The 27,357-nt window shown below is 39.7% G+C and overlaps 1 protein-coding gene across 1 annotated transcript in view; it reads right to left on the bottom strand.

Moving 5' to 3' along the window:
* The window catches only part of nova2 (NOVA alternative splicing regulator 2), a 45,482-nt gene extending 25,814 nt beyond the window's left edge, over positions 1–19,668 (bottom strand). Inside the window, exons 1-2 of the mRNA XM_058413592.1 lie at positions 18,849–19,668; positions 12,072–12,215 (exon numbers count right to left, since the gene is read on the bottom strand). Of these exons, the coding sequence (XP_058269575.1) occupies positions 12,072–12,215; positions 18,849–19,005 (301 nt within the window). The 5' untranslated portion in view covers positions 19,006–19,668. The remainder of the gene's footprint in view (positions 1–12,071; positions 12,216–18,848) is intronic.
* Positions 19,669–27,357: the final 7,689 nt, after the last annotated feature.

Raw genomic sequence — 27,357 nt, 5'->3', positions numbered from 1 at the left:
TTAACATTTATATACCACAACTAATAAAAGTGCAGTGTAATTTCTTAGAGCTGCAAATGAAGGCTAATCTGAGTATTGTGCACTGGGAATGACGTAATGTATAAACGCATGAACGTACACGGTTGTTTCACGGACACAAATGCACATCCCTGAGCCTATCTGAGTTCTCTAAAGGGCTGTATGATAAATGCAGCTGGTGTGAATTCCTGGTCAGCACAGCTGATTCCGACAGTGACTGATGTTCTATCCGGCATTAAGCTGAGGAACAGAAGGAGGAGGAGCCATTTCCTACTTCACTATACTCCAGTACCCCATCGTAATCCACGGGGGCGCTCAGGCGACCTAATTAAGATCCCTCCCTGCTCTGCATGAATAATGAAGCAGTCTGCCCAAGTTGTGGAGTGACAGAAAAGCATGTGCATGTGTGTGTGTGTGTGTGTGTGTGTGTGTGTGTGTGTGTGTGTGTGTGCACAGAACGAAGGAAGGAACATGCTGAGACTCTCTCTTCACACTGCCTGTCTCCACAGCTGGGCTCCTCCTCCAGGGCCTTTAGATCCCTGCTAACACAGATCACACTCTGCACTTGTCTACTTCAGCCTGGACCGATCTGGAAAAACACATCACTGTTTCCTACACAGGTGAATGTCCTCACAGCCACTAACCCAACAATCTTCTAAATAGATATTTTAGAAAGAGGGAAAATTGCTGTCTTATAAGGAGTAATTGGAGACTAGTATAAAAAACACAAACATTTCCATTCAACTGCTATTATAATGTCATCTTGCGTTTCCTAAGTAAGGATTTCTGCAACCGGCTATGCATTAAATTTGTTCCAAAAAGCCAATACTCATGATTAGGCTGCCCAATTTGTACAAAACCAGAGGTAATTAGTATCCGATCAGAGAGCGAGAGAGAGAGAGAAAGAGAGAGAGTGCAATAAATACTTTCTGCTAATAATATTGCATTTTTAGAGAGCCAGTTAAAAGTTATAAAAAAAAAAATCGGTGTCAAAACTGAGCTTATTTAAAAACATCTGTTAACCTACTTTGCTTGTTTCTTTATAGTGTACAATTAACTAGGAAAACCACCATTGTGCCTTATTCAGAGAACCATTGTGGATCTCCTTTTCCTAAGAATTACATAGTTGCTAATTGCTTCTAAAAACTGCTACACTGCTAACATAATACATGTGATGAGATTTTATTTCAAAGTAGTGGGATGAGCCATGCACTTGCTGATCATACAGACAGTAGAAAGGGAGGAAATCTTTGTATGTGTTGTGATGGTAATGGCTGGATGTAACTCCAAGCACTGATTTGTGCTTTTGAAATGGAAAACAATTTTTCCCCGGGTGGGTAGAGAGCTAGTGTTCCTGCTCGTATACATGATAAGACCCCTGCAGTGAAAGTATAGAAGGGGTGGAGGGTGGGGGGAAGTAGCACTATTGCTGGATCTTGATGCTTTTCCCTCGCTGTCCTCAGCTTGTTGAGTGCATTTCCCACTGGTGGTATTGGGTTCCACACAAGTGCACTGAACCCAACACACACCTGTCCCTCCTCAACCGCAGTCTGTCAAAGTTGTCTAAACATTGCCTGTCTGGGGGACAACCAGACTTGATCACTGGCATGAGCTCTTCTGCCTCCAAAGCTGGCTATATAACAGGGCCACTTTCCTCACGTGGAGTTCAGCATTTCACTTTCTCTCTCCATCTTGGATCCGGACTTGCAGTTAGTTATACACGTGAAAAGGCAGCCAGACTGGTGCAGCGAGCCAATACAGAGCTCTGGCTCTTTATCACAACCTTCCAGCACCTCTAAACCCTTAGCCAGGTTTCCATTTACAGTCTGTTCTTTCATCAGCGAAGTCTTTGCACCATGTGCTCCACCTCTGCCTTCTCCTCCCGGGCCAGTTCACTCTCAGTCCTAAAATCAACAGATGTGGTCCTTGGACCATTGGGACTGAGATCCTTGTGACTGAAATTGGCCTGCGCCTTGAGGTTGCTCATTTTTGAGACCTGCATTACTCACCCCAGCTTTGCCTTCAACAGTGACCTTATCCATGGTGACTGGAGAATGCTTGCCGTTTTACATCATACACACAATCTGTTCCCTATTTTGTTCAGCTGGAATTTCAGTGAGGCAATAAGCTTGTGGAGCCAAGCAAGCACGACCAGAAACCCAGATTCTGTCCTGCTCACTCTGTCCTGCTGTCCGAGTGAAAATCGAGCATGCAGTAGTGCCCGAATTGTAGGCATGAAAACCAAGCTCTTCCATGAGCAGCATGCACACTGTGTTAGTGCCTGGACAAAAACTGTTTAATGTGCTATTGGATAGCAGGACCTCAGCTGGGATGTAGGTGCAGTCATTATCCAACCCCAAAGAGCCGGAGGGGCCATCAGGGTGAAAAGTCTGTGTATTCGCAGACAAAAACTGCAGAGATGCACAATACTTAACATTTGGACCAAACTCCCTCAGGCTGAGCTAGGTAAATGTACAGGAAAAAAACAGCTCTGCTTGTCAAGAGCAGTTTTATTTAATGGCAGTTGCCAAAATGCATACGTTATCATCCTGGCCCTGAGCAGGAAGTGACAGGCTCAGGAGTTACAGCACTCCACTCAGAATGTGGAGCATCCCCATTAGGGACTGAACAGAAGTGTTCCTTTCCTAACTCAGTGCATGAGTGTAGGAGTCTTTTCACAAGTGAAATTTGGCCTTTCTCCTCTTTCCTGAGATTTGGCATTGAATACACTGAGCAAGCCAGACAGCAGAAGAAGACGGTAGCTTTTAGTGACAAAAGCGCTTCTGAAAAGCCAGCTTCTCCGGCTGCACCTGCCCTGTGTGGGAGAGGGAGGTGACTCTGTGGGTAAAGAGGGCTGAAAGCTCCGATTGTGATGCCGGAGATGCACGTGTGGCCCGCAATCGGCATCTTCTGCAGCACCGGCTACAAAATCAGGAGTAACAGCAACCATTATGCAGTTGAGATGAGTATCCTGAATTTAAAGACACCACTTTTTGTCTGTATTTGCCTTTGTGCTCAACTTTAATGCTCACATATTCTCATTTTTCTTTACAAGCCCTAGTTTCACTGTGTTTGCTGGACGATTTTGGGGGGCATTTGAATGAATCTGGTGAAGGCTGGGTAAGAAAATAGCAATTAGCAATCAGCAAAATAGCAATTAGCTATCTCCTTTGTGTCTACAGCTTCATGTGTCTGAAAGGGAAGAACCATATACTCTCGCCAGAACAAAAGACGTGCGGTGATGTTGCTATGCTGTTGTTCAGTATGAACAAACATTTTAAGCCCAGTGCAAATATTTGGTTTACATCTACAGGAAATAAGCACTCAGAAGGGAAAAATGTGCTTTAAAGGCATCAAATGTCAAGCTGAAACGTTCATACAAGCTTCATACTTATTAAACTCTATGCTTAAGCCTCTTTGCTTGTTTTCTCTCCTCTGTCTCTCTAGGAAAACATTTCAAAAAGACTAAAAGATCAAATGTCGACAGGCATTAACCCTGACATGAACAACAGCTGTGCTGCCCGGTCGTGCTGCCACCCTTCACGCTCACACCACCTTCAAGTCCAGCACTGGGGGAGCAAATAAAAAAAAACTACGACATCCCTGGCATTTCTTATCGAACAAATAGATTTTTCATCAAAGCCATTTCAGTAGTGCAAGTAATTTCTTTCTCTGGCTTATACATAACCATACACAAACACAGACATTGGCATTACTGTGGGGTCAAAGATAATTAGCATTGGCTGATGTGTTGCAATTAAGTGAAGCGCACAGCCTGCGTGTTGAAGGCGACGTTCCGACAGCTGATGGCTTCTCGACTGAAAGAGAAATGAATCATTAGAGACTGATGGGCTAGAGGTAGAATATGGGGGATGTTTGTGGTTGTGGGCGTGGGTGTGTAAGAGAAAGGCATAGAGAGAGTGCGAGACAAGAGAGAAAGAGAGAGAGAGAGAGAGAGAGAGAGAGAGATGAGAGGGGGAGAAAGAGAGAGAGTTACGGGGTCATTCAGTGGGGATTAGCGAAATGAAGGGGGGTGAGAAGGAGGAGCAGGAGGCAGCTGCGGAACTCAGTCTCTTTTAGGGAGCTATGGGGGCACAGAGGGGGAGCTTTGTCCCTTATGCTAGGAGGTTGGGTCTGCTCCAAAAGAAACCCACCGCTTGCCCTCAATGCACCTCTTTGTGGCAGCTCACCACATTGGGTTTTAAAAAGAAATGTGGCCCCCTGCAAGACACAATGCAGCTGTCCATTGTCCTGGACTGAAGTAGGAGGCTTTTCTCACTTAAAGCCCCAAATGCCTGGGCATACATGCTTTTAACCAAGCTATGAAATGATTATACATTCATAAACACATAATGCAATGGCAGTGACTGCTACAGTAGCCCAAAAGAGCAGGAGTGTCAGTGTAGTGAATCTGTAATCAGAGAAGAGCGCTCAAGACCCCTGCATCCTGTGATTGCAGAGTGATCTAACCAAGCAGAGGCCAAAAAGGGCTGGCAAGCAGATGGCCTGATTAGCATAGTTGTATTTGATTTTCATCAAAGCTTGCAGTCATGTAATTATTCTGCCTTCAAAGAATAATGTCCGCATAAAGGCCACTGTTGTATGATCTGTCACACTGTGCCTAAAGCTTTGACACTGAAGCTGCGGTAATAGGTAGCTTTTTTGGTAAAAAGCTGTAATCTTTGTATGGCATGTTGGACAACTGATTAAGAAACATAAAACAAATAACATACATGCAAATATATTCAATATGCGTTCATCCAAAATGAAAAAAAAAAACATATTGTGCTAAATACCTTAATTGAGCTTATATCACAGTTTACAATATTATCAAGACACATAATAACAAAATGCTATTTATTATATAAGCTTGTCCACAGTGTAGAAGTATGTTATTGCCTCCAGTCAGAAAGACACAAGCAATATTGTGCTTAAATTTCTCCAAATTAAGAAATTGTGAAACTGTGACTGTGTCCAGGAATGAAACAACATGACCACAACAACATCAATATCATGGCTCTATTTGCTATACTTTAACCAGGCAAAGTACAGCAAGACATCCATTGTGGGCTCTTTTCTCTCTTCCATACTTCAAAATGGAGGCAGCCCTGCTGCTCTATGATTGGCTTCGAAATAACAGGGCTTCTCTACGTGACCAGACTTCGGAATCGCACATCCATCCAGCAGCTGAGCGACGCAGCCACACGCCATCTCTCCTAGATTCCATGGCGGAACAAGAGGACAGGAGAGAGATGGTATTGGTGTTCTCACACGATATGGATAGAGGGGGACCTCTCGCCTCTGGAGACGTCACTTTAGTTCGCGTCTCCGAGGCGACTGTGTATGGATGCAAACAAAGCACCTTTTGTGTGGGGGAAGGAGAGGCGTGTAAAGAAGGGCGTGTAAAGAAGGGCCCCCCTGTGTAGGTCTGCACCAAAAAAAACAGGATGAGCCCGTTTATATAGGTTCAGCCTCAGCACATTATTATAGGATTGTCAATCATGTCAGTCACCTCAGAGACAAATCTGCTGTAAGATGATCATGCTGTAGAGATTGATGCTGTCGGCATGGACATGACGAGGAAATCTTTTTAGCTAGTGTTTTTCCTTTGATAGATGTATAAAATGAATTTACTAAATCTATCTGAAGCTGGATATGCATGGCATAATTGATTTAAATGTTTAAATAGTTGACAGTACTGCGCAAAGGGTATATGAAACGCAGTGAATGATTCAGTAATTCCTGCCACATGAGCTATTTAAAATGATGCAGAATAATAACATTATTCAAATTAATTAAATAGATCACCAAATGATCACGGCTAATAAAGGATGAAATGAATCTAGCAAAATCATGGGTCATTTGATCGGCATATTTTAGTTATAGCCAAGTTGCATTTAAAGATATTTCTCTAGTAACGATTGTATGTGATGGATAGACCATATGATAGCACTGGTGTGTGTTAGACTCATCATCAAGCACTGTTTAGGGAAATGTAAACATATTATTTCCTAAATAAATTTTGTCAGGTCGCTTCTTTCCTGAATATAGTGGGGGGTTGGACAGATTTACTGATGAGCTCATCAGAAACCACAGGAAAAGAGAGAGGTGGGTGGCTTTCTCCTCGAGATGTAGTCATCAACTCATGTCGGCTCACAAAGAGAGATGAAAATGTAGCAACTGGCCTAGTTATGTAATGTCACAGAACTTCCTGTATTCCTAAGCATGATTTTATATAATATCTCTCTGTTTTACTACTGTTTTAATAAGCGTGCCTTGGAGATTGCATGGTATGTAGCATGCAGCAATAACGTGTACATTCAAACTCAAATTTTTCCTTGTGGAATCCTAACAGCATGTTATTACCCTCTCACTTTCCATTCCTCACTTTCTCTCCGAGCCTGCCTGTCTCTCTTGCTGTCGCACACTCAAACACACACCTCAGAGGGCAGATGGGAAGCCAGCCTGTTTGCCCCTCCCCCAGTCTGGAGGACCTGTGCGGTCAGTGATGTCAAAGGCTCTATTGTCATTAAAAGTGTCCTAGCAATCTTTATTGTCCTGCATGGCTCAGGACAATCGCTGACCATTCAAACGACTGGATATTCAATCACTTCTCTGCTCCCTCTTTTATTCTTTCTTTCTCTTACTACCTCTGTATCTTTGTCACAATAGACACAATAGACAGTCATGAGCAGATCAGAAACTGATCAGTGATAAAACACTGTATTAATTTACTATAACCGAATTCCTCCTGGTATGTACAGGGAATGTTCATTTCAAACGTGCACATGCAGATAGGCTGATGTCTAAAGCACGTGGCTCGGCCATAACAGTATGCAGCTGGGCCAAACCATTGTCATGCATGCCACAAAGGAGGGATTGAGGCTCTCCTATTTTTGAACCTCCACACATGAAACTGGCCCATAATCCAAGGACCTCCTGCTGACTGTATCTCTCCATCCTCCCCCCTACAGCGGGGCACAGTCGACATTATTCTGAGCCTCTGTGCTTGTTAGCTTTTAATGCCTGATCTAATGATGCCACCCTATTAACTGATGCTCATATCTGAGAGCAGATAAGACAGGATTCATGAAAGGTCTGATATATCTAACTACAACTAATTGAAGAGGCTAAATATTGTATTGTAGCTACGGAAATTGGCAAGCCATCTACTGTAGAGTACAAATTAGCGAAGATCTAATGTTTTTCTTTCCTTAGATTTATTATGTGTTTGGAAAGTCAGCTCAGAAGATCATTGTTAATATTGCAGGCGAAGGTCACCCTGTCAGCCGAGGATTCATTTGAAAGGAATTGTGGCGTGTGCTGCGGCCAGGACGGCAAGGACTGTAGTGTGAATTATCAAAATGACTTAGGCAGGGGACCAGCTGGACAAATGGGAAAGAGTGATGAAAAACCAAAGGATAGACACAGGGAGTGGATTGCTCTCTCTCTCTCTTTCTCTCTCTCTCTCTCTCTGGTGCATTTAGCCACAATCTCATTTCAAGAAGCAAGTGCTTCAGGACAGATCGATACTATTTGTATTGTGCACACATAGAGGAGGGTTTGAGCTGGTGGGCTAGTGTGTGGGAGGAGGCATCACTCCAACTTTCCACAATTGATCCACTGTCTAAAATCTGCATCAATGTATTTATGGTGAGTCCCTTTGTGGCTTTTCATTTTAATCGACTAAAAGGCTTTACATTTGAGCTGAAAAAGTACAGCACCTTTGAGACCTCAGGAGACAGCAAAGTGGAGAAGAGACAGATGGAATGACCTTAACTAAGGACAGTACATGCCGTGTTAAGACTGCGGTTCCACAGTCATGCGATGAGCCCTGGGTGCATCACAAAATAAAAAAATAAAAAATATCTTCCTTGGTGAGAACAATTCAGCAGCGGGAGCGGTAAGAGTGCTAGGACAACATGCTAGTCAGTAAGAGAGTCATCATGATCACTGTCCATATCTTGTCTCTAAGAAGAGTCTAATCTGAGCCTCTCTGTGTGAGGACTAGCTGAACATGGGGGTCTCAGGCACTGACTGGTACTGAGGGCATCACTGAGTCAGAGGCCAGCCTGTATAACGTCACATGGAAAAGAAAACAAAGCCACGGGAGACTAAGGGAATCTCGTTCCTCCTCTAGACACTCGGCCAGGCCCCAGATGCTCTCTGACAAGCCTTCTCAGACAATGTGGCTTTTACACACTTGAATAACAATGATACCAAGTGAATAACATGCCTCTATATATCAGACTATTTTAGGGATTTTCAGACAAAACTGATTATCGAGGCTCAAACGGGTTTCAATTGCTCCAATGAAAAATATGACAAGCAATTTAAACAGTCTCATCATATTTAGACTGTAAAAATCTCATTAGTTGAGCTTTATTATGTCTAATATGGTTTGGCGTAGCTTAATATACTTGTTTAAGCACAAATCACAAACTCAGAACTAATGCGTATATGGACGTATACCATCTTCTTCGCTGATTCGGTCCTTGCTAGTTGTTATTAATTATGCTACTGGTTACTGCAAGAATGATCCTTTTTAGAAATTGATAACATCTAATAATGATGATTCAGATAATTGTGCTGTCACGAATTAAATGACAGACAAAAGAGCCTCACATCTCATCAGTGTGCAAAAAGCTAAAAGCTGAACAACATCAAATAAACACGGAACATTTCTGGATAAAACAGAGAAGCCGAAAGGAAAAATACGGGCATCTATTTTCCAGGCCAGATATGTAACATTGTGGCTTTTCATCTTTTAGTCAAAAAGCTTTAGACCTAAGAAGATTACAGGGAGAAATCAACAATGTCGATAATGCATGGGGGTGGGATGTGTGTGTGTGTGTGTGCGCATGTGTGTCTGTTTGTGTGTGTGTGTGAGTGTGCGTATTTGTGCATGGATGCATGAGGGGGGTTTTGAGCTGCTGCCTGAGAATTAGCTACTGAAAACCACAATCATTGTGCAGGATTAAGACAAAGCTTTAATATCGCACCCTGCTCACCTCTAAGGCACAGGAGCTGAACACGGGATCAGTTGCCTGGCCTAAAATAAAAAAACAACATGCTGCTCAGCACAGGATGAAGCATCTTCAAGAAATAAATGATGCAACATTTATTTCATTTGTTTCAGTCCATTTATGTCAGGAAAACGCTCACTTTTGCATAACACATCAGAATAAAAAAAATAAAATAAGAAAATGATAAATAATACATGCCAGTGCTGTCACCCAGGTCAGCAAATGGCTTGTAACATTACTGTGACAAGTACAACAGTATAAGTGTGTTTTCTTTGTCTTGTATGATCTCAGCAGGGCCAACATCTGCAAAACTGCAAACCAAAACTACGGTACTACAAAACAAAACAAAACTGCAAAACAAACCTACAAGCCAAAAAAAGTTGGATGGACTCAGACATTAAATTTTCATACCTGTTTTCACCAATTATTCCACCAGCATCACTCACAATAACATAATTGCAGACAACCACTGTACATAGCTTGTGCTTTCGAGTTGCTGTGTAAGCTCAAGAAAGACAAAAAAACAAAAACAAACAAACTCAATGAACTAACCCATGCAAGCAACGGTCCAAGAAATCACAGATTCTTTGGACAGATAACGCGTCCTGCTGCCAATGGTCTGGAAATGATTTAGGTGTCTGATAGGTAGTGCCTTTCTAAATTTATTGAATAAAAATATTTCAAAGCAAAAAGCTAAAAACAAGGGTCTAGGAAAAATATTTATGTTACATAACTAGGAGGAATCTATGGTGCCATGCTAGTACACGCCATCACTGCTCAGTCTAAGAGCTACTCTGGCCTGATATCAGTGGCAAAAGCAGCAAACACCTGGGTATCCAGCATGAGTGAGGATCACTTCATTTTCCTCTCTCCCACACATTCACTCCTTCACTCACTGACTCACAATACTCACTCATTCGCCCACCTCGCTCTTTATTTCCAAAGATAACATCATGATATTTTGTTGTCATAGAGTACTGTAATTAAATCCATCAATATTCAGACTAAGATGTTTTGGCACCTCAATATTTCTTTCAATATTTATTTTATCAGAATCTTTCCAAAATTGTATAATAAGTATAACTTGCATCAAATCTTTAAAACTTTAGAATTTCGGGGTTGATATATTAGACACCAATTTAAATCTAATAAGTGTGTGTGTGTGTGCGTGTGTGTGTGTGTATGTGTAAATAAGGAATACAGTAGGCAACATTAGCAGCTTTACAGTCCTTCATTTATGGTTCTCATATTTTTACTATATTGTACATCTTCCTAATAACTACCACTCTTGTGTCAACAAAATACACAGAAAGAGATAACACCTTATAAATAACCTTTCTAAAATTAATATATTTTACACACATTTTTGGGGGGGTATTTAAAGAGATATTACCAAAGAAATGAAGTCGTATGTGGATAGATTCAATTTGTGAAACAAATTAAAATTTCATATAACCATTTCTCCAACAATACAATATATTAAAAGTTTACTTTAAGAGTCATTTACATTTTCATAGTAGTTACTCTGCAGTTATTATTATTAAATTAAATATTAATAACCTAGTGTTTGTTAGTGTTAATGATGCCAGATAACTGCTGTATTCATTAATTACTATATGCACCTATTAGCATTAAATTAATATCTAGCCTTATACTGCAGTGTTAGCAAATTTCATTATACTAATACTGTTTTAGAATATTTTATGTAGCGTATATGACGTTGCTACATTGATTTTGGCCTCTGTGAGATGAGTGGATGAGTATGCTACAGGCAGAAAGCCACTGAAAATTATGAGTGCCGTTTCCTAGTAAACCTTACACAACCCTATATTTGAAGTGAAGGCATCTAATAAATCTTTTCTCCTGCAATAATGAATGCTGGCCAGTTGCAGACCAATACTGCTGTAGCCAGCTAATTGCCTCAGAATTAAATGCTGCTGGGGCACTTAGCCAAGATGAAGTAAGAAGAGAGTCTTTGGTGAGGGATAGTGGTCCTTCCGCTGAGAGGTTTCAAATCTGCCTGAATCAGGAATGCCGGACACTGCTTCTAAGTAAAAAAAAAAAAAAAAAAAGCCTCCCCCTACTCACAGCAGGTGGATCTTTTGATTTGTATCCAAGAAAAAGCTCATACTCATTTCCATACAGATGCCCCCTTCACTGCAGAGGAAGCCAGTGTCCACCCCCCACCCCCCCGCCACTACACAACACTCCACTCCAACAAACCAACACTGCACCATCGCATCCATCTCTTTCGAAAAATGCTTCCCTGCACATTTTAATTTATCATCTGATCTCTCTCCCTGTAATTAATTAGCCATTTAAGCAGCACCACTCTAAACACTGGAACATTACAGCAAAGATGTCAAAGCCAGTGAAAGGGCATGCAGCTTTTTGAAGGGAGGTGTCTTGGATCTGAAATCTGCTGTGTTCTTCTGGGAGTCTCGGGGGGTGGGGGGGGCAGGGGGAGGACAGAGGTGCCCTGTTGGTCACGGAAGCCCTGGCAGCACAAGCCAGTAGCAAAACGTTCTTTTAAGAAGGAGTCTAAAAGCCCCCCACTATTCTTCACTTCCTTTCAGAAATATGCTGGATTCCATTCCAAAACTGTATCTATTCATCACACAAAAAGTGACATCCATTGATTATAGTACCCACAGTACCAGGGTCTTATAGAATAAAAGATTAAAACCAACATTCTGTAACTTTCTTCTCCTTCTTTACTACATTCTACATCCGTGCTTGTCTTGATCTGCCACGCTGTGCAACCTGAGCCTCGATAAAGGCCATGTGTGGTGGCCGCATGCCAAAGATTACGTCCTTCTCATATGATTTTCATTGAGGATGAAGCTAAGTGCCTCTGGAACAGGCCACATTGTAGCCTTTAGTTAAAACAACATTTATATATACACCAAAAACTTTAGCCAAGAGGGTGATAACAGTGTGCCAGTACGTGTGGATGCTGAAATGAAAGACGGAAGGTGTAACTTAGAATGTGAACTGAAGGTGGACTGACACATTTGGGAGACTCACCTGGGTAAAAGTCTTTGGATTTGGACAGCTTGATGGTGGCACCTGTCTCTTTCTGTAGCTGCACAATGGTCTGGCCTCCCTTGCCAATAATAGAGCCTGCAGCATAGCTGGGAATCAGCACCTTCAAGAAGTACTCGCCTTCTTCTGTAGAAAGAAAAAAGGAAAATAAGGCTGTAGCGTCTGACCAGAATGTTAAGTGGGATGTGCTGAAAGTAATGTCTCTTCTGTCACACATATAACAGAATATTACTTTACTGACTACTTTTAGAACAAAAAACAACCGATGCTAGTTTCTACACGTAAAAATTCTGGACCTGTTGATGGGATTTTTCAAATGTTTGTAAAACAGCAACAGAGATTAAAGGCATTAAAACAAATGCATTAATTGTAAAGCTAGCTAATCTATCTATCTAGCTAAACTAGAACCAGTTAGTTAGCTAACTAGCCTGTAAATGTAACATCAAATCATTCAACCTAGCATATTTTAAAGCTAAAATATATCTACTTTAATATACGCTTAACATATGCTTTGGATACAAGCAAGGCATCTTTGTGCATAAATCTAAATAATTTAAATCTAGTGTATTATTATAGAAATGTAACTAGCATGGGATTGTAAAGCACAATGGCAGCTTTCAAAAAGGGGATGGCGTTTATTTTAAGCTGGGTTTGTTTTCTGGAGCAAACTGATCGCAAATGAAGTTTATAAGAATCTGAACGAGCAAATGTTCTGGTTATAAAAGCTAACCCTGCTGCATTCTTAACCGTTACTCGTATGCCTTTTTTCCCTCATCAATTTAGCTGTGTGAATTTGCAAATCATGCATGAGGCCATGTTGGAACAAACATTTAGTTACACAGTATTTATTATTTATAATTCACAGCATGGAAAGAGCTTCGAGGCAAATAGAATCTTCACAGTTAAAGAACTATTGTAAAGAATAAAAACAATGAGAATTGAGGACACACAGGCCTAGAAACGACCGCTACTGATGTGTGTAAGGCTTCTTATTCAGGTCAGTGGAGTCGCTGTGTGCACATACTCAGTGGTCTGACTTTAACATGACATTGTATCCACCCACTATAGCCGTTCAAGGACACGCCTAATATCCAGCCGCTATTAATCCATGTCGGCTCCCACAAGACGGGTGCATTAGACTGGATTGGAGTTCTGGAAGAGTTATTTATCTTTTGCAGTCATTTTATTGCACAAGCTGAGCTATGCAAGCTACCGGCTAAACACTGCTTTCAAAAAATAATAGTAGATAGTAAGTACAATTAACATGCACAGCTGAAGAAACAGAGCGATAACAAGCATTGCGTACTCGGATTTGTTAAAAAAGGTCACAAACGTAATACTGCCGAAGCATCATTGGCACCAGAAAGAGCCAGCAGGGACTGGGTCAGTCTGATTTAAAAGACTTAGGAAGGTCAGCAGCATGAATAGTTTGGGATGTAAATGCGGATGGTGCTTGACTTAGCATTAAAAATTGGGTCGGTTTAACAGTCTCTTAATTATCTAATTGTCTTGTGGTAATCCTTTTAGCATCGCCAGACTGTCTACAGTATCAATATGTGTGAGAAGCTTACTCTGTACAGATCTTAGATTAAACAACATACACACACATTACTGTTTCAGGATTTAACCCACTCTAATCATACAGCAAAGATGAAAAAGAATAAAGGCAACCTAAAATGAAACTCTGTTGATTCCCTGACCTGAGCCCCAGTATTGTTTCGAGATACTATAGCCTGACTCTATCCATAAATTAGCACAAGTACTTTTTTTTTTTTTTTTTTTTTTTTTTTTGCAATGACCCAGATTTCCCAGAACCGAGATTGCCCTCCTTTTGATTTGGATGCATCTAAATTTAATCACCCCAAATTAATATGCTAGGTTTAATAAATAATGTGTATTCTGCATATGTAAGTGTTTTGCCTCGGAAATATCTAACAAAGAAGACAATACCACATGCTTGGTTTACTCCTAATCTGCCAAGACTGAAAACATATAAGACCATCACAACATAGCATACTACTTTACATAATTACAAATGGCAGATTTTATTTATCCAAAATTTAATACCCAACTCCTTTGCTTATTTTCATGTACACATTTATAAGCTGTAAAAGTGAGTTCAAGGAACTAGATATTAGAGGGGCAAAGACCTATCTCTCACATCTAATCAGCTCTTCCCATCTCATCTGCCAGGAAATGAATCTGGATACATACTCTGAAAACAAATTTATCTTAAAAACAGTCACTGCCATGACAGCCCAACAGTTTGCTCCTATAACTCCAAGCACATCCAGTATTATAAAATTGCACAGTGCCTCAGTGCAAACACTGAAATGTTTATTTCAATTTTGATTTCATCATCGCCTCGTGGCAAAGTCAACCAAGGTAAGAAATTCTAATGCTTTTCTCAGTCAGTGTTTTAACAGGTGCATTAAAGGGAATGCAGCAGGCAGCTGGAAACAGAAGCCGGAGCACACTGCACTGCAGGTCAAAACAGAATGCCAGATCCCTCTGTGCTAAAACACTCAGACCAGCATTCCGCCTCTCAGGATTTCCCAGGGTATTCCCAGGTAGTGTTTCATTTCTGGCAAATACAGAAAATCAGGATCTGTTTTACCACAGGGACTCCCTATTCTAAACCCACATCAGAGGGCAATGACTCTGCAGGCCAAGTATTAACAGGAACAACGTTATTTCCTCTCACTTGTCTGCACAACTCAGCCTGGAAAATCTCATCGTATTTCCTCAAGCTATAGAGTCACTGAAAGAAAAGTCTCCAATCCAGCACTCCCATTATGTGTTATAGAAAGAGCACAACATCATGAATGGGAATGTTGCCGTAAATGATGTGCTTTTACTGACTGTGTATACACATTTTTTATTAATCCGATCACAATAGGTGCCAAATAGGAAGCAGGTAAAAACTGTCATGGATAAACAAAGTCACTGGTTGCTAGGAGGTCCAAAGAGATGGGATGCCCAGAATAGGTAGCATCAGCCTGGGGATTGAAGGTTCAAATCCTGGGATCTCGTGTCAGGAGCCATGTGGGTCAACAAGCCAGACTATGGCTAGAGGGCAATAGGGGCAAATATAGTTGCGATAAGGTAGATAGCACATGATGATGACAAATCCTGGCTACTTTTATATACAGCATGTCATGCATACTGCTATCTGTGTTATAACAAATGCTTGCCCCATTATTTTCAATGTTATGAAATCGCAAGGAATTAAGCCTTCACGTATTGATGCAAAGTGGCAGGATTTCGTAATAGGTCTGTCTCATAAACTGCCTGGCTGAAATATACACCTACCTATTGAATAATGTTTATTCTTTTAGCGTAGACAAAGACAAGCATGAGGCAACTGTTTCCTTTCTGGCGGGAAGAAATAGCATAAAGAGGGGATCGAATCTTATCCTTTTTAGAGTCGCTCTTTTCATTGTTCTCATTCATATTCATCGAGCACCCCATGCTCCATTCCGTCGCAGACAGGCAGAGTGAGACAAGCCTCTCATCCAATCCCGTGCTGCCTTCTCAACAGTGCGGCCCACCGAAAGCCCCCCGCCCTTGCAGAGATTTTTTTAATCTTTGACGCAGTGCTTTCAAAAAAGGAGGGGGAGGAGAAGAACAGCGCCCCCTTTACGTTAAAATTGTTCGCAGATCAGTAGACAGACACGGCGGTGATTTGAAAGGTAATCAATGGCCACCACCGATGGAGAGATGGAAAAGGATGAGTGAGGACTAGCGCAGGAATTGGTAAGGATGCAGAGGATGCCGCAGGAAAAGTGATAAAAGAGCTAAATGCATGGTTCCCCAAAGTAATAACTGCGGCAGCCATGCCGCATGGTTAATCAGGGGGCTGGTCACAAACGCAGCTGTATTAGGATCGCTGTACAGCTCTGTCAGTTGTGTTTGAATGGAGTGGGCCAGAGCGAGGAAGCAGCTATTTGTCCTCCATGTAAACGTCTTAGGGGGTTGGGGAAAATCTTCAAACCCAGCTGGCAAATCATGTTTATGTAAGATCTCTTTTTGAGCGAGCTCCACGGCCTACTCTTTTCCTAGCAGGAGACATCCCATCCTTTCTTAAACGATGAGAAAGACTTAAGCTAGTACTTGATTATGTGAAGTCAGAGGAAGCAGTTCTAACGTATCAATCAATACCATGAATAATATCCCCTATAGATGATCCAACAACACATTTCTTGTGCCAGGAGCTCTACCTTCCTTCCATTTTCCTAAGTGTCTCGCTCTCTCTGACAGGAACAAATACACACACACACACACATTTCCTCTGTCCCATTTTCCATAAGAGGGTCACCGTTCCCTCATGCTACTCACCAAGGACACCTGCACCCCCTACAACAGTGTACAAGACGCCTCCTGTGCCAGTGCTTTCATTTACAAAATTACCAGTTTCTACCTTATATACGCCATTAATGCTCAGGGCACAGCTTGTGGAAAACCAAGAGCAGCTTTTTAGTGGTGATGGGGCTAAAACAACACCACTCCCCTAATGATCTTCTGGCAAGAAAACGATGCCTTGTTTTCTGCCAACTTTCTCTCACTATGTGTAAAAGGTTTTTACAGGCAACATATAAAAATAAAATATAACAAGATCTCATAATTTTCTGTAAGGAACCATGGGTTGGTATTATTATTAATATCATTATTTTACCACAACACTATATTTCCAGTGAACATGATGCATGTACGGAGAGAGAACAATTTTTATACCGTGATAAAGGTTTGATGATTGTGTGGCTTTATATAATTTTAAGATTAAAAAAAAATAATAAATGCAAATATGTAACAACATTTCATCTATTTTAATGAATTTTAGTAAAAGAATTTTATTTGCAAAGAGAGTACTACGCCGTAATGTACGCACAATGTCATTAGTGGACACTGAAAACAAAGCAGGTATCATTCTGAATATGGCTGTATTCTACAATAACAATACATTATTCAACAAGTTCAGCATTAGATCCTACAAATCAGATATTAAAGTGTTAATGTAGAGTATACGGACTCTACATAAACACATAACTAATCCTAAATCTTTATTTTACCTCAATTTTAAACCATGCAATATATCCCTGAAATTTTTGGTTCTGCCTTTCCTGAATTACTGAAATACATGCAGTTCACACAAAACCACAATAATCATAAATTCATACATTGTTAAAAAATAAATAATAAATAAATAAATACAAACGCTAATATAATGGATGTGTGTAAGGTAAATTCGACAGAGTCTGTTAATCTCGTTTGTCTTAACTGGTACTGGACAATCTAAAGTTGTACAATATTACCACTAAATTTTGGTTCCTCTAAATATTTTGGTTCTAATGTTATCAGACTGTATTAAATCAGATTCAAATTCATTTGATCTAGTATTTTGTTTCACTATAATTCTTATTAAAATCTTATTTTCATCATAATAAGAAATAGTCTATATTAAGTGTAACCTTGATATCAATATCCAATATCCTAATGTAGACATATCTAAGTGTGTATATCAGTAAATAATAATGTATATATCAGCATGCAGTCATGTATGAAACAACATGGCCTTATGTAAGCAATGAATTCTGCTCTTTAGTGAGCTTTCAGTGGTGTGATATTCTGAAGGATAATACGGCTGTACCGAACATTAAACAGATAATCCTGCTTGGTGCTGCTGCCTTGCTCTTACCACCCTAACAGCCATTTCATTTGGCCAAATGGATGGTGTTTGTGTATAATGCCTCCCACGGGTGCAGCATGGGCTTTTTTCCTCATTGCCAGTGCAGAAAACATCGATTTCCACACATGTAAACACCAGGCAAGAGAAAATGGTGCACCAACGATTTTCTGCAAAGTTCATGAGGAGAAGAATATGAACATACTATAGGTTATGTACTGTTTAAAAAAAATAGGCCTGGTGTAGTTATAGGAGAGGAACTGGAAATGTCTGAACACTCTGCGCGCGATGCAGACACGTTAACGGGGTTGCCATGCCAATGGTTACGTCCAACACCGCAAATGGCCTAGCGCATAATACACCACCGCATCATAACATGTGACCTGTATATAATACAGACTGGTATATTAACATTTTACTATTTAACATAGGAGTGTGCGCGCTCGGCTGTGGGCAATAAGACCATCCTGGACGCTATCCCTTGTTTTGTAATAATTTACGCTACGTGACTATAATCTATTCGTGACTAGATTCGTGATAATCGTCAATCTGGCACAGTATTTGGGCAAAAAATATCTTAAAATCTCTCATTTTTAAACATCCTGAAGTCGGAAGCACTTGTTTATAAATGCAAGGTCATCCACGGTGATGCCAAGGATGCGCTCGCCGTTTCTCATTGTTCTTAGTCTTAAAGGCATTCCTCCTTTCCTTTCATAAACTACAAAAACAAGCTTATATATATATATATATATATATATATATATATATATATATATATATATATATATATATATATATATATGTTGACGCCTTTCCTTCACACCCAAGGCTACAGTCAGTCTCCAGCCATCACTAACATCAAAGGCCGCTGATATTAGAAAATGGACGCACTATGTTGTTAGAGCCCGTACACGGGTATAGTTTGTTTATTTTTCTTGAACCTCGCAACAATCTGACGTATTTCAGCACATCGTTAAGGATTAAAATTAGGAAATGAACCTGCCGCTACGCCATGGCTGTCTAAGCACGACACGTATGTTTAGCATGGCAGGCCCTCTGCTTGTTTGTTGTCTTACCCCCCGTGTTGGTGCGCTTGGTGCTGCTCGCTTCGGTCGGCGTCTCCAGCGGTCTCTTGCGGGAGTCCGGCGGGTCCGACTCCATGTGCGGCTGCTGATTGTGGTGGTGCGGATTAGAGAAAATGCCGTTTTGCTGCACTGCCCCGCCGGCCATCATTTTCTCACGGACGCCGATACTCCGCCGCTTTTCTCCGTCGCACGAAGCGTGTCGAAACCGATCCTGATCGCCAAATCTGAGACTGGGATAAAAGCAAAGGTTTGAGCTGCGGGTGCGCTGATTTGAATCGTGTGCTTCGTTACAAACGCGCTATAAGTTCCTTCCGAAACACGGCACAAGAGCACACTGAGCCCTGCTTGCAAAACGATGCGCGACTTAAGGATTCACATTAACATTCAGGGAGTAGGATGTTGTTCTGGCAGGCTGTCCGGTGGAAATGGTGAGCTCTTATTCCCTCTTATAACTTAAGCTTTTCTTTCTCTTCTGTAATGGTGCTCTCCTCATGGATAGGAGAAAGGATGGTTAGTCCCGGAAAAAAAATGAATTAGACAAGAAATGTGTCGAATAAATAATGAGAAAGAAAAGGAGGCAAAACAAAAAATGCTGCGTCTGAAGCGCTCCTTAGCTCTTGCATGAACGTCGCCTCGAGAGCTTTGGGGTTAGGTAATGTCAGTCAAGTCCGGAGAGTAGGAGGATGGTGCGGTGTGTGCGGATACGGGCTTTGACGGAGATGCGTGCTTTTTTTTCCGGATCGTGTGACTGAAAGATGCTGTGGTCTCGCGCTCACAGCATCTCTGAGCCTTGCCGTTGGTGTGCCGAGTCTTCGTGACGTCACGCGGCCCTCTGTCAAACCCTGGCGGCAAAGACCCGCCTCCCGCGTGCTGCGATTGGATGGCGCCGCTTTTGTCCGGCGAATCAGCTTAGTTGTATGATAATAAAGAAGGACGGGCGGAACAAGAGCGCGAGCACTGCTTTGAGGGCATGGGGCATTAAAATTCCAGCATCACGAAGCTTCCTCAAGCAGTGCAATATAAGATTACAGTGGCGATCATGGTGGCAATAAATTTAGCAATAAACTTATGAAATATCCAACATAAATCTGCAGTGCTACTTTAAAATTGGCTGCTTGCTAAAAGGGGACAAAGCACCAGATTTAGCTACCTATCTGACATATGATTGAAAACATCAATATACCCTTTTCCTTTTGTATATTAAGTAAATACTTTAAATCAACTGATCTGAAGGAGTAAACCATTTGTTTCAGCACTTGTTCATAATTAGAGCCAGCTGTTTAAAAATACTTTCAGCCTGACTAAACTGTAAAGTGGTGTTTCAAGACAAATTGTCTTATGAAAATGTTATATATGATATACTGTATAATTAGACGTCAGTGAAATCAAAGGTAGGTCATGATATGCACGTTCATATAAAGATTTATATAAAAAATTGTTTGTCTGTAATGGACCTTTTCCCCAGTCTATCCAAGACCAAATAACTTGACAAAATGTAATCATGTTATTTTTTAGAAACTTTATAATAAAAAAATAGTAAGCACTGTTAAGCACATATATTAATAAAAATATATCATCATAAAAATCAACATATTCTTACAGCCTACTGTAGGAATTGTGCTGATGACAGAAATGCTTTTACTAAATGCAAAATAGACACAACATTTTATCTGACTATTTATTACTATTTACTATTTTACACCGTAAATAATAATAATACTAATAATAATAATGATGATAATAATAATAATAATAATAATAATAATAATAATAATAATAAGTAGAAGAAGAAGAATTATTATTTTATATTATTATTATTATTATTATTATTATTATTATTATTAACAAGTATTTCTCTTGAAATAAACTATTCTGTACAGTAATTGCCAGCCGAGCACTGTCACCTACTGTTCACAAGTATTCTATATGCTCTAGTGACACCCAGACACACACAAACACACACATACACACACACACACACATCCTTGTGTCTACACTGGTACACAGGATGTAAAGGGTTCTCACAGTTCTCTGGAATCTCAACAAGGTGACATTGCATCTGGCCAACTTCCACAATTTCACACTACAGAGAAAAACTCAGATCACTGCCAATATATTTGGATGTAGTCTATCCCATTTAATACTGCCAAGGGGGAGGTTTTGCTTTTGGTTTTGCTTTGAATTTAAAATTAATGATCAATCTAAAAAACCAGGAGTTGTCTCTTTGGAAACAGTTATCAGTCCAGCTTAATTATTTTGTCACTAAAGACAGGTAGATGAGCTGATCATTCTGTAAAATCGCAGCTGTCTGTACAAAAGATTATAGAGTATCATAGATGTATGATGACTGAGAAATAGTTTACATGACTCCAAATGTTCAATGTCATATTGTTACAGTACTAAAGACTATTATTACCATCATGCCAAGGATATGTCAGATTGGAAAACATGGAAATTCACTGGTTAGCTTGTGTGAGCATAGTGACAATAGTTTGATAATGTTACACACACCACAGACATCGTGGACACACTGTTCTTTTATGATTCATATTGCTGTACCTTTCTTTGCTGTAAAATGAGTGAATGAACAAATGAATGATAGTGTAAATCCTAATATTTTTCAAAACAAGCAAGAAAGATGTGTAAAACAAGCAACTCAAGCAAATCAAGCACTATGCAGGTTACCTATTGATTCCTATTGTTATGCATACCAAGAGTGATATATATTTATGATTAATAGAGCCATAAAATAAAATCTAAGTGGCAGACGGTATTCAATTTTTTCGAACATTGTGGAAATAATAGTGGAAACACTCTTATTAAAACAACACCATTTTAAAATGACACTAGATCAACTCATTGTTGCAGAACTCTTGGTGACAGTCTATATATAACAACTGCATAGCCCCATGTTTTAAGAACTTTCTGGTTAATTATAGAAACTCTGGTGCCTGATGCCCAGGGCATTTTACTCACACCTGCCCCCACTCCCTTTCTCTAATATGATCATTATTTAATGCAGCCATATCATAATATTACTCTTTAGTTGCTGCCGTCAGCAAATAAGAAGACAGATGTTACACGTGTAATCATTTATTAATGAACATACAGGCCACTCTTTATAGCCTGTGAAAGATGCTATAAAGCGCTAGTATACATGGATGCATAGCATAAAATGATCTGATCGTGGAAAAACACTGCAGGGAATATGCCATAAATTTGATTATTTTCTTTTCCATTTTAGGGTTATTTTATTACAGGATTTACTTGAATTTTTTTTTAAAAATATAAATAAATAAACTGTTGTCCAGAAAAAGCTATTTTTGCACCGTGCTTGTTTATTTTACGTTTTTTTTTTTTGCTTTTATTTTATCTGTAAATGTTTTTACACTGCAACTCCCCTCAGAATCAATAAAGATCTCTCTCTCTCTCTCTCTCTCTCTCTCTCTCTTTCTTCCCTCTCTATCTATCTGTCTGTCTGTCTAAATAACTCTAGGCTGTTATGTACGAAATGTATCTCCCATACACAATATCTAAGCTTCTCAGAAAAATAACATGGTACTCATCTGTTAATTCTAGACAGATGGCTGCGAGTGAAAGCCTCCATTCCTGCAATATGGATTTATGAGCTTTCATGCAAACTGAAGTTTCCCCCCCCCGCTTTGTCACATTGGTGAAAGGAGAAAGCTGGCGTGATATCTAGTCAGTGGTGACTTTCTATGCACATACCCAACCCCCACGCAGCAGACATTGTTTGCAGAGGGGACCCCATCTGCCCCCTCCTTCAGAAAAGCACCACCACTATTGTTAATGTGGCCCATGGAGAGAACAGGGGGAGCTGGATGGATTAGTCAACATCTGGCATTAAATTCCAGGTTTATTTATGAGTAACAGCAAAGCAGCCTGCAGTTTAAGAGACACACCAGTTACCTGATAATGTCTCCATAATAAACAGGCTTTGTTTTGAATAATTATCAGGTGGTGTTGTAGTAAAAATAACAGCTACAAAACCACAATAGGTATCTCCCCAGGAATCCCAATTTCTGCCAAAACCACAATAGTAACTAAAGGATGATGGAGGTGTCAAGTATGCATTTATTACACTACTCTCTGTATGATTCAAGCCTCATAGGCTGCCTTATTGCTATAGCCTACGGTTTATCACCTTGTTTGTTCTTAAAGTATTACATACATCGTCTATGCATACAGCGAGCTCTATTTTATTTCCATTCAATACAAAGACTTGATCAGATTTGAAGGAGAAAGAAAGAGATTACTGCATCATTCTTTGACTGCATCAGCTCCTACCACTGGACTTACAAATAAAAGTCTCCATCTTGAGGCTGAAGGATGCAAACAAAGAACCATCACCCAGATCCATAATTCTCCATTAGAGGGCACTCCTGACACAACCTAATGGAAGAAAGTGAAATCTACCATTTTCCAAACATTTTATATCCCTCAAAACAAAATCCTATATGCAGCACATTTGTTTACATTTTACATTTATTCTTTAGACAGACAATGGCAGTTAAAGAAGTAAAGTGGATCTCACAATATTCACAAAATCAGAGCTTTAACTGTGTATTCAGATTATTATAGATCAGAGAGATTTTTATCTAGTCCTCAGGAACGATCATCCACTTTACAGCTCTATGCACACCTCAGACAGGTAAGTAAGGGAATGGACCTTGTATATTACAGGTTAATGTCTGTGTGTGTACGTATGTGTGTATATATATAAATAATCAGAATCATATCCGGAATGAGAACAGTAAACATTAAAATAGTTAGACTTAACAATAATATAATAATATGTGTATGAATCCAGAACAGAGGATTTATGTGCATTATACACTCTATATACAGCTGTATAAATAAAGATATATGCTTGTGTATTTACAAGTAATTGAGAAATAGGCAGTAATTAGAATTACAGAAATGAATTACAGAACACAGCTAATAATTCCTGTGTTAGCTGTTCAAGCTGGAGATGGCATGGGGGGAAAAACAGTTTTTGTGCCTAGATGTTCTAGTGCACAGAGATCTGTAGCATCTTCCTGAAGGGAGAAGTGCAAACAGGTTGTGGCCAGGGTGAGAGGGGTCTGTGATGATGTTACCTGCCCGTTTTTTCACCTTAGAGTTGTGCAAGTCCTGAAGAGCACAGAACTGACTCAATATATATATTGTATGTCTATTTAACATGGCAAATTTTAAATAAATAAAAAAACACATCCAAAAATGATAAATAATGCAGAACCCAGCACTAAACAGTGTGTATCACTGGCTCTCGTGCTGAAAGCACCTCCATGGATACAATCTTTTAACTGCCACAAGAGGGCAGTCACACACTGTCTGATTAAAAATTCTTATTCTTATGGGTATTAAGTTTACTACTCTAGCTCTCATTTATTCTAACATGCGGAGCCTGAAAGCTGGGCTTTGTTTTGACATAATGACTTATGTAAATTTTCCTTAACATCCTTAAATCACATTTCACAACACCCACACAGACAAATAGACAGGCAAACAGAAATGAATGACTGAACTTCACTGTATGCACTAGAACTGTTTGGTACTTTGTCTTAGTTGTATGTTATTATATATAGCTCTGTGTTTTCATATAGCACTGTTGTTTTTGTACGAACATTCATGTCACTGTGTAATGCATCAGGTATGTATATATATATATATATATATATATATATATATATATATATATATATATATATATATACATATCTGATGCACTACATATATACATATATATATATACACACACACACACACACACACATATATATATTTATATCTGATGCACTACACAATAATGTACAAACAACTGTACCATTATCACCTAATTACAATCCTTGTGTGCAATATTACAGCTCTACACTAGTATTTGTATAGTAATTGTGTAGTATTTGTACAGAATTTGTATTTATTTATTCTTTTTTTACAGTTTATAAAACAGTGTATATATTTCTTTCTTTTTCTCTTATATTTTATTTTCATAATTTATATTTCTTTCTTTTTCTCTTATATTTTTATTTCCATTAGAGCAACTGTAACATGGCAAAGGAATTTCCCCCTGGGATTAATAAAGTTCTTTGAATCTTGAATCCTGAATCTTGAATATATATATATGTATGTGTGTGGCTTAGATGACAATAAAAAAATCTTCTGATCATATTATTGACTTGAATACAGCTTATTTCTGTAATTAAAAAGGGACTCAAACAGAGAGCACTCTAATGTTTGTATTTTACATATATTTCTTGATAGCTATGTTTAGAATGTATGCTTTAACTGTAGACATTTCAACAATTTCTCATTTTTCTGTGCACCATTTTTCAGTTTTGTCTAACAAAGCTTTAGACCCAGCTGAAGTTTTGCTAAACAAATAAAGACCTACCTTTTGCTGAGATACTTAAACTAGCATGTTTTCCTGTTAAAAGGTGTGTATGCTATATTTCCTCAAAACAGAGTTTTAGACTCATAGCATCCCTATTCTATGACCTACTGAACCAGTGTTGATGTATTCATTGATAGGAACTTGAAAGCACTTTTGTACATCACTCTGGATAAGAGCGTCCACCAAATGCTATAAATGTAAATGTACATAAACAGCCTCATAACATGATGCTGCCACCACGAGGCTTCAGTGTGTTTGGTGTTCTTTGGGTGATATGTTGTCTTGTTTTTGTGCATATATTTTAGAATTATTATACTTTCATCAATTTTTGAGGGATTTCCTATTTTGGTTAATGATTCTGTGGTGTCTAATTTCTCCACTTGATTCTTATGTCCACATAAAACATAATTTTTTTGCAAATTATTTGTCCTTTTTTCCTCATCAATACCTTTTAACAGTGAGCGCGAAGAAGATGTCCGAAAAATCCTACAGACGGCTGATCTTTATTCGAGGTTAAATAGAATCACTTTATCCATCCATACATTTTCATTACCACTTATTGTACACAGGGTCGTACAGACCCCTGGTCAGAGTGCTAAATCATCACAGTGCACGACTGCATAAACACTCACACACTGCGGACAATCTAGAGATACCAGTCAGCCTACAACACATGTAATTGGACTGTAAGAGGAAAGAGGTGGGCTAACCAATGTGTTAACCAATATGCCACCATGCTGCCAATTTAAATAACAATCAAATTAGTGGACTGGAACTAACTGGTACATAAGTAAAAGACATTTGAATGTGACTGTTAATTCTGAGCACAGTCACATCCACTAGTATAAGGGTGTTCACACTTGCACAGCCAAGGTTATTGTAAGTTATTTCTTACCTGCCATTTAACAGGGGTGTGTAGACCCTGCACAATGAACCTCCTTTCCTGTGGTGAGACACTTACACACATAGACACATATCATTAGTGATATCTCTGTTTGCATGGCTGGTTATTCTTATGAGAGCATGGAGTAAGAAAAAATAAGTGCAAAGAGGATCTTTGGATCATTGAATGAATGTCATGTTTGATTAATTTTTACTTTATCCACTCTAAATATATGGTATATGCTGTACTGTATGGTTGTCTCAGTCAAAAAGCAGGCTGACCGGCATCTCTAAGTTGTCCATATTGCTTAAAAGTGGTGAGTGTGCCTTATATTGGGTTAGCACCTCATTATTTAAAAGTGATATTTAGCCAGAAGAAAGAAACATACACTATATTGCCAAAAGCTTTGGGACTCCCTAAATTCAGGTGTTGTTGTTCAGGGGTTTTTCTTGGCCCCTTACTTCCAGTGAAAGGAACTTCAGCATACCAAGACATTTTGGACAATTTCATGCTCCCAACTTTGTGGGAACAGTTTGTGGATGACCCCTTCCTGTTCCAACATGACTGCACACCAGTGCACAAAGCAAGGTCCATAAAGACATGGATGAGTGAGTCTGGTGTGGAGGAATTTGTCTGGTCTGCACAGAGTCCTGACCTCAACCTGACAGAACACCTTTGGGATGAATTAGATCGGAGACTCTGAGCCATTCCAAAACTGGGACGCCTGCCTTTACATGCACATGAATCTAATATGACGTCGGTCCACCCTTTGCAGCTATAACAGCTTCAGCTCTTCTGGGAAGGCTTTCCACAAGGTTTAGGAGTGTGTTTATGGGAATTTTTGACCATTCCTCTAGAAGCGTATTTGTGAGGTCAGGCACTGATGTCGGACGAGAAGGTCGGGCTCGCAGTCTCCGCTCTAATTCATCCCATAGGTGTTCTATCAGCTTGAGGTCAGTTCCTCCACACCAAACTCGCTCATCCATGTCTTTATGGAGCTTGCTTTGTGCACTGGTGTGTTGGATGTTGGAACAGGAAGCGGTCATCCCCAAACTGTTCCCACAAAGTCCAATTGTCCAAAAATGTCTTGGTAGGAAGCTGAAGCATTTCACTGGAACTAAGGAGCCAAGCCTAACCTCTGAAAAACAACACCTGAATTCAGTGATTTGGAGGGGATGTCCCAATCTCGTGTATTTCAGTTA

Source organism: Hemibagrus wyckioides, linkage group LG17, assembly GCF_019097595.1.
Source record: "Hemibagrus wyckioides isolate EC202008001 linkage group LG17, SWU_Hwy_1.0, whole genome shotgun sequence".
NCBI classification, from domain to species: Eukaryota; Metazoa; Chordata; class Actinopteri; order Siluriformes; family Bagridae; genus Hemibagrus; species Hemibagrus wyckioides.
This window is presented reverse-complemented; position numbering and strand designations above follow the sequence as displayed.